This window comes from Ursus maritimus, unplaced genomic scaffold (assembly GCF_017311325.1).
Source record: "Ursus maritimus isolate PB19 unplaced genomic scaffold, ASM1731132v1 scaffold_3, whole genome shotgun sequence".
Classification (NCBI taxonomy): domain Eukaryota; kingdom Metazoa; phylum Chordata; class Mammalia; order Carnivora; family Ursidae; genus Ursus; species Ursus maritimus.
The window spans coordinates 50,563,023-50,577,377 of record NW_024425563.1 but is presented as its reverse complement, the minus strand read 5'-3'; the positions used below and the strand labels follow the sequence as shown (position 1 = coordinate 50,577,377).

The 14,355-nt window shown below is 35.7% G+C and overlaps 1 protein-coding gene across 2 annotated transcripts in view; it reads left to right on the top strand.

Annotated features, from left to right (window-relative positions):
* STK31 (serine/threonine kinase 31) overlaps positions 1 to 14,355 on the top strand; it is a 73,308-nt gene that overhangs the window by 57,726 nt on the left and 1,227 nt on the right. The window contains exon 22 of one of the 2 annotated variants that reach the window (XM_008686401.2): positions 6,768 to 6,836. The exons of the other annotated variant lie outside the window; for it this stretch is intronic. Coding sequence (XP_008684623.2) covers positions 6,768 to 6,836 — 69 coding nt within the window. The remainder of the gene's footprint in view (positions 1 to 6,767; positions 6,837 to 14,355) is intronic. 2 annotated transcript variants of the gene reach the window in all.

Here is a 14,355-nt window from a genome sequence, read left to right as displayed (position 1 = left end):
GCTGACACTTGGGGAGTGGAGAAGGAAAAATAGAGTCTCACTAACACTGCCTCACATTGCTTTTGTTCCACTTTGTTGCTTCTGAGTAGGATTGGAAGTTAGCTTCCCTGCTGGGTCCCACTGACAGTACCGTTTGGGTAGAGTGCCAGCTAGTGCCATCTCACACTGCCTTGTCCTGCCTCTTTGTTGATGGTGGGGGTGGAAGTCCAGCTTCCCACTAAGCCCTGTTGACACTGGGTGGGAAGGGGGAGTTTTTCATTTGGTATTTGGCTGGAGTAGGGAATATTACCAAAAACAGTTTCTGCTGCTGGACCACCCTGTTCCCAGTTCTTTGGCTAGAGGGAGCAGGCTTTTCTAGGGGCTTTTTTTTTTGATCTGTGCTCTTGGTGTTTCTGAATTGCAGGCTTCTCTAGCACTCCCTCTGGGATATAGGAAGATCAAAAGGGAAACTCAGGAAATTCACCATTGTGTCATTCCTCAAGTCCCAGGGTGTCCCTAGCTACTTCACCTTCTTCTTTCCACTTTTCAGAGTCTTCTTATATTTGTGTATTGTATTATATCCAGATTTGCTAAGACTGATGCTGAATGGGACTACTCCATTTTGGCTGGAATCCCTCGAATGCCTTTTACCTTGGAAGCTGAATGCTTTTGCAGAATGTTACCACCACATCAGTTTAATTTCTTTTGGGTCCTCAGTGCTTTCTTTTAGTCCTTTTACTTGCCCACAGCCAGCTCATTCTCATATTTCCCTCAAAGATTACCTTAAACCTTTTATAGCTTTCCTCAAGCACCTATTGAAATTGTACCCTCATTCTTTTCAGTAGTCTCTGCCTCTTATTTTTTTTGAAAAAAAATGAGATCATACATGCTTTCTCTCAAATTTCAGTTCTTCTGTTTACAAACGAATCATTTCTTTACCCAATTTTCTGTCTTCTAGTCCAATTTCAGAGAAAATATTCCTTCAGTGCAGGCCATCCACATGTGGCCTTGACCCCATTCTCTCATCTTCTATTCTCAAACATCACTTTTACCCTACTTTTATCTTGCATCTTTAATGTATTTCTTTTTATTCTGTACCTTTCCTTCAGTCTAAAAATATGGCTATTAAGTCTGGTATATCAAAAAACAAAACAAGAAATCCACAGTAATTCCTTTACCCATTATTTTCTGTGACACTTCTTAGTTTTTTTGACCTTTGTGATTGGGCATCTTTTTTTACTCTTCTTTACTTCCTGTTAGCTGTTAGTGTCCCCAAGGATTTTGCTTACATTCTAAAATTTTCACTGTGTAGCCTTTCCTTAGGTGTTCTTATTTACTTTCATAGTGTCTAGTACCATTTATTTGTTAGTAGCTCCCACATTTATGGCAGTAACCTGATGCTTTTGCCAGAGTTTCCAATTACGTACATATGCTTTCCGGCTGGCCAACTTTACCTTAATTTACTAGATATTTTATCTTGTTCCAGAAAGTATACAAGGCAATCAGTTCACAGAAGTACTTTAAAACAGTGCAAGACATGATAAATTGAAAGTAGATAAGAAAGAAAAAAAGGGGGAGGCATCTGGGTGGCTCAGTTGGTTAAGTGTGCCTTCAGCTCAGGTCATGATCTCAGGGTTCCGGGATCAAGCCCCACATCAGGCTCTCTGCTCAGAGGCAAGTCTGCTTCTCCCTATCCCTTTGTGATCTCTCACGTCTTCCTGCTCTCTCAAATAAATAAATAAAAATCTTAAAAAAGAAGAAGAAAAAAAAGGGTGTGAACATAAGAGTTGAATGAACCATGAATGAGAGTAGGGTGGCTCAGTCGGTTAAGTGTCTCACTCTTGGTTTCCGCTCAGGTCACGATCTTTGGGTGAGCCCCGCATCTGGTTCTGCGCTCAGTGTGGAGTCTGCTTAAGATTCTCTCTCTCCCTCTCTCTCTGCCACTCCCCCTGCTCTCTCTCTCTAAGTAACTAAATAAAATCTAAAAACAACAGCAACAACAAAATGTATACCACAGAAACCTGTTTAGAGCTGCTATACACAATTCATGTGTTGCCATTCTGTCCTTGTAGCAGACACTGCAGAATGATCATGGTCATGTTCATTGAGCTCAGATATGACCTCAAAATAACACCCATAAGGAATAGTATTGATTGAAAAACAAGCCTGTTTCCCAGCCTTGATGAATATATTTTCTATGAATAAACCACTAGGAATGCTCTAATCTTTCTTCTAGCAATTGTAAGAAAGGAAATCTAGTCTGTGATACAAACCATTATCTCTAAGATAAAAGCAGGCCAATTAGGACAAGCAAAGCTGTTGTCTGAGTTTTTGTTTTTGTTGTGGAAAGTTTCACACAAAAACAGTAAATAATGAAACCCTTTATACTCTTCAGCCAGATACAGCTTTTGTCAATGTTTAATTACCAAGCTATTCTTGGTGATAAAACTAGGCGCCCTCATAAAGATAGCATTTCACATTGCTAATGCAGATGTCCCAAATTACCTGAAATTTAAAAAACAAATATAGGTAACACTTATCAAGTACTTACTACGTATCAGTTACTTTGCAAGTATTTATCCAACTTAATTCTTGCTGTGGCCTTACAAGTGAGGAAACTGGGGCAAAGAGAAATTAGGTTGTTTGTCCAGATCCATTGGCTGCTAAGAAGATTAAAACCTAGCCAGTCTGTCTCCAGAATGCATACTCTTTACCACAATCCTGTTTCTCCCAGCCTTCCCCAGACAGTCTTTTCTAGTCATCTGAGCCGACAGCTTGTTGTCTTCTTTGACTCTTACATCTCCCTCATCCTCTCTTCTGGGAATCATGCTTTGGCATTTTTACTGTCTTACGAATTCTGAAATTTCTCTTCTATCCTTAAACCGGTGTGCTAGTTCAGTATCTCTTATGGCTTGTTAGTAAGAGCCTTGTTGGAAGATCAGGATTGTTAGAAGATAAGACTTTGTTAAATAACTAAAAGTCAACTGAGTAAATTTTAAAGATCTAATTAGCTTTATTAATCAGTTCATGAGTGGGGCAGCATCCCATCTAGTAAGTAAAAGGGAACTCCAAAGTGTTACAGAACAGAAAAGACTTCTAAAGGTAAAGAGGGAATAGAAAGAAAAAAATTACTTGCAAAGATTCCATTGTTTTAGGCAAGATCATCCTCCTATAGGGGATGGAGGGCATCTGTCAGTAAATTTTCTTGTGCTGACCAGGGAATTCCCATGTTGGTTAGTTAGAGGTTACATTCCTGGGGGAGTGAATGAAGCTGTAGTTAGGTTAAGTAGTAAGTCATGGTTTACTGATGTGGGACCTTAACCTGAGTGACACCATTTTTGAGCCTGTGATTTTCTTTTTAGTGTCTTCTAATTTATCATCTGCAATTTGCTTTGCTTTGATGCAGGATAGTACATAGTTGTGAGGACTCTGTTAGTCAGGGTTTAGTCAGGAAAACAGAAGCCACACTTTACATATTTCAGTTATAAAGGGTTTTAATATAGGAATTTAAAGCTTTCATATACATTGGAAGATGTAGGATAACAGAGATAAGGGAAATAGTAATCTATTTCAGCATGTAACACTGTTTTGTTTGTTTTGTTTTTTAGATTCCACATGTAAGTGAAATCATATGGTATTTGTCTTTCTCTGACTTATTTCCTTTTTTTTCTAATTGCATTTTTTAAAATTTATTAATTTTTATTAACATATAATGTATTTATTTCAGGGGTACAAGTCTGTGATTCTTTTAATATAATATTTTCTAGGTCCAGCCATGTTGTTGTGACACTTAAGGTGATTATTGATATGTTGGGGGTAAATCTACCATTTTATCATTTGTTTTGTTTGTTTCTTACTCATTGATTTTTCTTGCCTTCCATTAAACATTTTTTAAGAGTTGATCTTGATTTATTTATGGTGTTTTGAGTGTATTGCCTTCTATATTTTTCTGAATGGTTGGTATGGATATTACAATATTTGTATGTGTCTTATCACATTCTACTGGTATCCGTGTTTCAACACTTTGAGTGAAATGTAGAAGCCTTTTGTTTAGGTTCCTTCACCCTACCCACTTTTAACTATCATTGTCTTAGGCATCAGATAGTATAATGTCATTATATATAGTATAAAGTCATTGTATATGACTTAGGAAACTTATGATGAGAAGGATAGTCTTTAGCATTCCCTCATGTTTCTGTTCTTTCCATTGTTATTCCTTCCTGATGCTCCAATACTTTTTAAATTAATTAATTTATTTTTATTTTTTATTTTTATTTTTTAAAGATTTTATTTACTTGACAGAGAGAGACAGCCAGCGAGAGAGGGAACACAAGCAGGGGGAGTGGGAGAGGAAGAAGCAGGCTCCCAGTGGAGAAGCCTGATGTGGGGCTTGATTCAAGAACCCCGGGATCACGCCCTGAGCCAAAGGCAGGGGCTTAATGACTGAGCCACCCAGGCGCCCCTCCAATACTTTTTTAAAAAATTCATTTCCTTTTTTTTTTTTTAAAGATTTTATTTATTTATTTGACAGAGAGCCAGACAGTGAGAGGGAACACAGCAGGGGAGTGGGAGAGGAAGAAGCAGGCTCCCAGTGGAGGAGCCCGATGTGGGACTCGATCCTGGAACGCCGGGATGATGCCCTGAGCCGAAGGCAGATGCTTAACGACTGCGCCACCCAGGAGCCCCTCCTTTTTTTTTAATAAAGATTATATTTATTTATTAGAGAGGGTGAGAGAGCATGAGTCAGGAGAGGGGCAGAGGGAGAAGCAGAGACCCACTGAGAGGGGAGCCCGACATAAGCCTCAATCCTAGGACCCTAAGGTCATGACCTGAGCTGAAGGCAGACGCTTACCCAACTGAGCTACCCAGGTGTCCCAAAAATTCATTTCTTTTTTGGTTGAAATACTTTTAGCCAGTCTTTAAGAATGCGTCTTCTTGTGATGTATTCTTTTAGTTCTCCTTCATCAGTGAACATTTTGATTTCACCTTTTCTACCTGATGGATAGTTTCACTGGATATAGAATTTGTGGTTGAAAGTTCTTTTCTCTTAGCAGTTGAAAAATGTTGTGCCACTTTTTCTGGTTTCCATGGTTTCACATGAGAAATCCTCTGTTATTCAAATTGATATTTCTCTGTAGGTAATGTTTTTCTTTGGTTGCTTTCAAGATTTGTTTTGTTTTTAGTTTTCAGAAGTTTCATTAATTTGGGTTTATCCTCGTTGAGTCATTTTTTGTTGTTTTGGATGTGGATGTCATAAGACACTCCAGTCCTGGGGTCTTTAACCAGTTTGTCTTCCTCTTTACCCTTTCAGAGACCTCCTTTGGTGTGTTTTGTTATTTCCAACATAATTTTACTTAGTGGTGAGGAGCAGGAAGAAACCATTAAGTCCTTTTGCTCATTTTTAAACTTATTCGGATCTGGATTTAAGTAAACTATGTAAAAGTAATAATTTCTGATAAGTAAAGTAATTTCTGATATAAAGTAATTTCTGATATAAAAAGTAAAATAATTTCTGACATTTATGGGATGATTATAAATTTGAAAACGGTGCGTGGCTGGCTCAGTCTGTGGAGCATGTGACTCTTGATCTTGAGGTTGTAAGTTCGAGTCCCATGTTGGGTGTAGAGATTACTCAGAAATAAAATCTTAAAAATAATTTGAAAACTGGATATTTTATACAGGCATATCTTGTTTCATTGTGCTTCACTTCATTGCATTTTGCAGATACTGCATTTTTTTACAAATTGAAGGTGCAGAATTCTGTGTCAGGCAAGTTTGTTGATGCTATTTTTCCAACAGTATTAGCTCACATAGTGTCTCTGGGTCATATTTTGGTATTTCTTGTAATATTTCAGACTTCTTGATTATTAGGATATTTATTGTGATCTGTGATCAGTGATTATGACTCACTGAAGGTTAGATGATGGTTAACATTTTTTAGCAATAAGGTATTTTTTAATTAAGGTATGTATATTGGCTTTTTTTTAAGGCATAATGTTACACTTAATCAACTGCAGTATGATATAAATACAACTTTTACATGCACTGGGAAACCAAAAGATTCATTTGACTTGCTTTATTGTGATATTCGTTTTACTGTGGTAGTCTAAAACCAAACTTAAAATATCTCTGAGGTATGCCTGTATTAAAGAATTACTAAAAAAAAAATTACTGAATTTTTAGTGTGATGATATTGTTATTGTGTCAAAATAAAAGACTTTAACTTTTAGAAATATGTACTAAAATATTTACAGATGAAATTATGAGATGTATAGGATTTACCTCAAAAATAATTTATATAGGTTTATGCATAGGGTTGATGGTTTTGGGGTTGGGTGATGAATACGTAGAATTCAGAATATTTTGGGTAAGAAATCTCCATATTTAAGAGTTTTAAAAGTTTAACATGTATTTCTTGAACATAGGTTAAGAATTAGGGAGGAAAGAAACATGCTTGATTTATTTTCCTTGTACTTAATGTATGAAATTAGCATGGTATAGATACTTAATTTTGATTTATTTGCTTGAAAGGGGAGGAAGTATTGAAATTGCTTATAGTGTATTCATCAACTCTGACTGATACTTGAGGAGCCCCAAGAACTGTTTAGTTACCTGTGAACAATTAGTTATTAACATGAAAGTGTTTTTTATCTTCTAAGAGCTAATGTGTGTTCTTTGAGTGAGCTGTTCTCTTTTCTCCAGGATGTGAAGAGTTCCAAATTTGACTGTGTTGTAGGATTGGTATTTTGTTACATTGGGAATTTATCCATTCTCATTTTCTTTAACAGCTTTCTGTTCAAAATCAGAAATTTGAGACAAATGAAGATGGAATCCCAAAAGTGGATCAGTTTAATTTGGTATGTGACCTTTTTGTGATTTAATGGTTGGAAACATATGCTGTGGTTGTAGCAGTAATGTAAACATAAATATTTGACTGAAATGTCCTCTGCTTTTTGTAAGAATGCAAAATAGCATTCACAACAAAGATTGAAAAAAATTCAAGTGCCTTACACTGCTGCCAGAAAATTACTGCTAGAGAATATTGCTGGATTGTACATTTGTCACACAAATTATATAATGTTGTAAGTAATACTTAAAGAAAAATAGTCTTTGCTTTATCTTCCAAGATCATATTATATTAAAATTAATGTTTTACTAATTTTTATAAGTATCTAGCTGTGTCTTTTCTTTGTCATATATCTGTCATTCATATTGCTTTGCCATTTATGTATGTACTCAGCCAACATATTTTGAGTATCTGCTCCACTCTAGGAACTGAACTAGATGATGGATTACCAGGATTGCAGCATTGAATAAATGAATAATTTAGAAATGTGAACACATAAACAACCAAGATTTCTAAGTAGGGTATTAAGAAAGTATTTTGGAGGAAGCTAATTTTTAATTCTGCAGAGAAAGTGGAGGGAAGAGAGGTAGGTAGAAAATGCCACCAAGTAGTTAGAGGTGAATCTTCCAGATTGAATTAGTTTACAAGAGATAGAATGAGGTGATGGTATTCCAGGTAAAGACAATAAATAACCTACACTAAGACGTGAAAATATTAAATTCTTTTGAAATGGAATAGTCCTGTATGACTAGATATTAAGAGGTTATAAATATGGCAGTAAATGAGTTTATGGAAGTATAATAATGAAGCTCTAAAAGTTCTCATGCCATTTTTTAAGAAAAAAAATATTTGTTTAAATATATATTACAACTGTTTTTATGACTTAATTTTTTTTAAGAGCAGTTTTAGCTTCATAGCAAAAGTAAGAGGAAGGTACAGAGATTTCCCATATATCCATTTCTACCACATATGGATAGTCTGTCCATTAACATCCCTAACCAGAACGGTCCATTTGTTACAGTTGATAACCTGTATCGATACATCATTATCACCAAAAGTCTGTAGTTTACATTAGGGTTCCTTCTGGCATTGTGCATTCCTGTGAGTTTAGACAAATGTATAATGGCATGTATTCACCAGTATAGTATCATACAGAGTATTTACACTGCCTTAAAAATCCTCTGTGCTCTGCCTGTTCATCCCTGCCTTCCCCAAACCCCTGGTTACCATTGATACGGTCTCCACAGTTTTGCCTTTTTCAGAATGTCATGTAATTGGAATCATACAGTATGTAGCCTTTTCAGATTGACTTTTTTCCACTTAGTAATATGCATTTTAAGTTCCTCTAGATCTTTTCATGGCTTAATAGCTGATTTCTTTTTAGTGCTGAATAATATTCCATTTTCTGAATGTACCATGGTTTATTTACCTATTCATCTACTGAAGGTCATCTAGGTTGCTTATAGGTTTTGGCATTTATGAATAAACATCCATGTGGAGCTTTTTGTGTGGACATAAATTTTTATTTCATTGGGTCAGTACCAAGGAGCACAGTTGCTGGCTCATATGGTAAGAGTATGTTTAGTTTTGTTAGAAAGTGCCAAACTGTCTTCCAAAGTGGCTGTACCATTTTGCATTACCATTCCTGTTGCTCCACAACCTTGCTAACATTTGATGTTGTCAGTATTCTAGATGTATAGTGGTATCTTGTTTTAATTTACATTTCCATGAGACGTGATGTGTGGAGCATTTTTTCATATGCTGATTTGCCATCTGTGTCTCTTCTTTGGTAAAGTGTCTGGCAAGGTCTTTGGTCCATTTTTAAATCATGTTGTTTTTTTATTGTTCAGTTTTAAGAATTCTTTGTATATTTTGAAAAACAATCCTTTATCAGAAATGTCTTTTGCAAATATTATCTCACAATCTGTGGCTTGTCTTCTAATTTTCTTGACAGTGTGTTTTGCAGAGCGGAAATTTTTAATTTTAATTTTAATGAAGTCTAATTTATCAGTTTTTTCTTTAATGGCATTTGGTGTTGTATCTAGAAAGTCATCACCAGACCCAACTTCATCTAGGTTTTTTCTTTTGTTATCTTCTAGGAATTTTATAGTTTTGCATTTCACATTTAGATCTGTGATCTATTTTGTGCTAATTTTTGTGAAGAGTGTAAGGTCTCTGCATAGGTTCATTTTTTTGCATGTGGATGTCTAGTTGTTCCAGTGCTATTTGTTGAAAGGACTATCTTCAGGGCACCTGGGTCACTCAGTTGGTTAAGTGTCTGCCTTCAGCTCAGGTCATAATCTCAGGGTTCTGTAATCAAGCCCCACGTTAGGCTCTCTGCTCAACAAGGAGTCTGCTTCTCCCTCTCACTTTCCCTCTGTGCTCTCTCTCTCAAATAAATAAATAAAATCTTAAAAAAAAGAGGAAAAGACTATCTTCATTGTATTCCCTTTTCCCTTTTGTCAAATATTAGTTGACTATATTTTATATTTTAAGGGTCTATTTGGTGCCATTAACCTATTGGTTTATTCTTTAATATCACACAGCCTCAATTACTGTAGGTTTATACTAAGTCTTGAAATTGGGTAGTGTCAGTCCTACAACTTCGTTCTTGAATATTGTGTTGATTAGTCTAAGTCTTACTGCCTCTCCATGTAAACTTTAGTATCAGTTTGTTCATATCCACAAAATAACATGCTGGAAATTTGATTAGGTTTGTATTGGATCTATAGATCAAGTTGGGGAGAATTGATACTTTGACAATATTGAGTCGTCTTATCCATGAGTATGGAATATCTCTCCATTTATTTAGTTCTTCTTTAATATCTTTCATCAGAGATTTGTAGTTTTCCTCATGTAGATCTTATACCTATTTTGTTAGATTTATACCTAAGTATTTTTTTGGTGTGCTAATGTAAATGGTATTGTTTTTAAATTCAAATTCTACTTGTTTATTGCTGTATATAGGAAAGTGATTGACTTTTGTATATTAACTTTATATGTGGCAACCTTGCTATAATCAGTTACTAGTTCCAGAAGTTTTTTTCTGATGCTTTCAGATTTTCACTATAGATAATCATGTCATCTGTCTATGAATAAAAACAGTTTTATTTCTTCTTTCCAGATAATATGGTCTCATGCCATTTTGATTATTTGCACTGTAATGAAGGAACACATACAGTTTCATTTAACTCTGTAGTCCTTTAACTTATTTGACCACAGAAATATTGTGTTTTATAACATCTAATATCCCATGAAATTAGCTTTTAAAAAACACACATTAGACATGATTACTAAGGAGCTTTGCCATACTTCTTGGATAAGAGTAAAAAACACTGGAGACAACTTTTGGGAGACTATTAAATTGTTTATTACGCTTACTGGCTGTAGTATAGAATGGGATAACAAAGAAGGTGATGACACTTTATACTTTTAAAAAACAGGATCCAGATTTCTTGTCGTTAGAAAAATACCAGTACTGCTACATTAGAGGTTGTAGCTTCACCCAAAGTGAACACTTGAAACTCCTGCTCTTTCAGACCTGATACAAAAATTACATTGCAACAAATTATCCTGAAATTTAGTGATTTAACACACATTCACTGTCGTACAGTTTGTGAGTCAGGAATCTGGGCATAGCTTATTTGGGTCTGCTTCAGGGTCTTTTACAGGCTGCAGTCAGGTTGTTGACTGGGCTGTCTTAATGCTTGACTGAGGAAGATCTGCTTTCAAGCTCACATGATTGTTGGTAGAATTCATTTCCCCTCTAGTTCACTAGAAGTTGCCCTCAATTCTTTGCCATATTTCCATTATGATAGCTTGTTCCATCAAAGTGTATAAGCAGAGAAAGGAGCAGAAAGTCTGTTAGCTAGACTGAAGTCATAGTTTTTTCATAACCAACTCACTAGGTTAATCACATACTCAAGAGGAAGGGATTACATAAGGATGTGAATACTGGGAAGTAGGGATCAACGGGCAACATCTTAGAAGTTGCCTACCACAGTTATTAGCTGTGTGCTAGGCACTCTGTTAGGTGTATGAATAAAGAAGGTGAATAAATATAAGAAGTTCTTATTTAATGTGGGTAGCTGCTTATGGAGATCTAAAATTAGAAAAATATTTGGCTTATGTAGTACTTGCTTGTGTGATCTGAGACAGCTGTTAGTGCTGGGAATGGGATTGTCTTTATCTATATACTTTATCATATGTAGTTACCAAACAAATGAGGGAACTATAATGTAGACATTACAGGGGCCATATCAAAAGTGGAGAGAAATCATAGAATTATGTAACTGACAGATATTAGAGGATAATTAATTCACTAATTCCCAGCCCCTAGAAGAATTTCTTTAGTAATAGGTCCAACAAATGGCCTTCAGCCTTTGCTTAAGTACTTCTAAGTTCAGATAAATTCATTCTAAGTTCAGATAAATTCATTCTCTATTGTACAACTCTTATGTTTATTTGAAGGTAGTTCCTTCAAATAGATGTTCTTTCATATAACACATGTGTGATATAATATTAAAAAGTTACACAGAGAAGCACATCCCTATTGATATGTCCCCCAGCTACCTAGGTCTCTTCTCCCAGTGGTATTGCTAGTTTCTTGTGAATCTTTCCAGAAAGTCATATGTGGAATCTAAAACAGAACAAAAACAAAAACCAAGGTCATAGGTACAGAGACCAGATTAGAAGTTGCCAGATTATAGATACATACATAGGAAGGTCTATGTATGTATGTGTCCTTTTAAAGACAGATTATTATTTCTTTAAGTTTAAAAAAAATTGTATTTGCTCTGTACTTTCAGTAAAGGCAGGAGCTTTGTGTCATGCATCATTGTATCCCCAGTGTCAATAGTTGATACATAGTTAAGACCTAAATAAATACTTTTTGAATGAATGAATCTTTATTATATTTTTTCTGGTAAATATTCTTCATCTGCCATTTTTTGAACTTGCCTTTTTCCTCTATTTCCCCCTATATTTTCAACCTCTCTGGAATCCATTTTTGTATATATGAAGTATATATATATTTTGTATGTATGAAGTAAAGGTTCAAATTTTTTTTTTATATGTGGACAGATAGTTGACCCAGCACCATTTATTCAGTAGTCAGTCTATCCTGATTAATAATGCCACTCTAGGGGCGCCTGGGTGGCACAGCGGTTAAGCGCCTGCCTTCGGCTCAGGGCGTGATCCTGGCATTATGGGATCGAGCCCCACATCAGGCTCCTCTGCTGGGAGTCTGCTCTTCCTCTCCCACTTCCTCTGCTTGTGTTCCCTCTCTCACTGGCTGTCTCTATCTCTGTCAAATAAATAAATGAAAAATCTTAAAAAAAAAAATAATGCCACTCTGTGCTGTGCCAGGTTTTCATGTACTCAGGAATCTGTTTGGGGCTCTATTCTGTTCTTTGGCTTATTTATTGATTCCCTGCGCCAACACTGTGGGGTTCCATGGTTTAAAATATTGTGTCTTTATACAATAGGGTTTTGACTTCCCTTCCTTATGTTTTTCTTCAACATTGTCTTTGTTATTCTTGCCCTTTTATTTTTCCTTATGAATTTTGGCACCAACTTGTTAAGTCCTCTGAGAAACATTGTTGTTACTTTGTAAGTATTTTGAATTAATAGGTTAATTTGTGGAGAATTGCGGGCTTAATGATATACTATTTTTGTAGTTGGGAAAATAATACCTCCCCCCTTTTTTAAAGACATTATTATTATTTTACTCTTTATTGTATTGCATTGATTATGAAATAGATTTTATTTTTAAAACAATTTCATGAGTGGTTAAATTATATTCAAAAGTACATATATCATGTAGCAAAATTTGATTATTTTTCCATTTTTTAAATTGAGGTGTAATTGACACATAACATTAGCTAACACATAACATTTAGTTTCATAATGATTTGATATTTGTGTAGATTGGAGAATAGTTACCAAAATAACATCTAGTTAACATCCATTAGCATACATTGTTCGAAACATTTTTTTTCCTTCGTATGAGAACTTTCAAGATGTACTCTCTTAGCAACTTTCAGATAGGCAGTACAGTATTATTAAGTAGTCACCATGCTGCTGTACATTACATTCTCATGACTTATTTATTTTATAACTGGTAGTTTGTACTTTTTTGACCCCCTTCACCAGTTTTGCCCACCCCCCTCCCACCCCCTTGCCTCAGGCAACTTCTAATCTGGTCTCTGTATCTATGACCTTGGTTTTTATTTTTGTTTTGTTTTAGATTCCACATATAAGTGAGATCATGTGGTATTTGTCTTTCTCTGACTTAGTTCACTTAGTATATTGTACTCAAGATCCATCCACGTTGTCACAAATTGTAAGATTTCATTCTTTTTTATGGCTGAATAATACTCCCATTGTGTGTGTATGTATGTATGTATGTATGTATGTATGTATGTATATACATACACACACACCATATTTTCTTTTCTTTTTTTTGCCATAGAATAGCACTTTATTTTTAAAAAAATTCTGGTGTAGTTAACATACAGTGTTTTATTTATTAGTTTCAGTGTACAATATAGTGATTCAGCAATTCCATACATCACCCAGTGCTCATCATGACAGGTGAACTCCTTGATCCCTATCACCTATTTCACCCATCCCCCTACCCACATTACCCTCTCATAACCATCAGTTTGTTCTCTATAGTTAAGAGTCTGTTTCTTGGTTTGTCTCTCTTTTTTCTTTCTTTCGCTCATTTGTTTCTTAAATTTCACATGAGTGAAATCATATGGTATTTGTCTTTCTCTGACTTATTTCAGTTAGCATTATACTCTGTAGGTCCATCCATGTCATTGCAAATGGTGAGATATCATTTTCTTTTATGGATGAATAGTATTCCTGTGTGTGTGTGTGTGTGTGTGTGTGTGTGTGTATACCACATCTTCTATATCTATTCATCTATGGGTGGACACTTGGGCTGCTTCTATAATTTACGCCATGTTCTTTTATCCATTTATCTGTTGATGGACACTTAGGTTGTTTCCGTATCCTGGCTCTCATAAATAATACTGCAGTGAACATGGGGGTGCATATATCTTTTTGGGTTAGTGTTTTTGTTTTCTTCAGATAAATACCCAGATGTGGAATTGCTGGATCATATGGTAGTTCTATTTTAAATTTTTTGTGGACCCTCCATACTATTTTCCACAGTGGCTGTACCAGCTTACTTCCCAGCAATAATTTTTTCTTTTTTTTATGAAGGAGAAAGAGAGCGAGTGCAAGCATGGGGTTACAGGGCCAGAGGGAAAGGGTGAGAGAGAATCTCAAGTGGGTTCCATGCCCAGTGTGGAGTCTGATGTGGGGCTCAGTCTCAACGATCCTGAGATCACGACCTGAGCCAAAATCAACAGTTACATGCTTTTTTTTTTTTTTTAAAGATTTTATTTATTTATTTGACAGAGAGAGAGAGAGCACCAGCAGGGGAGCAGCAGGCAGAGGGAGAAGCAGGCTTCCCGCTGAGTGAGGAGCCCAATGCGGGACTTGATCCCAGGACCCTG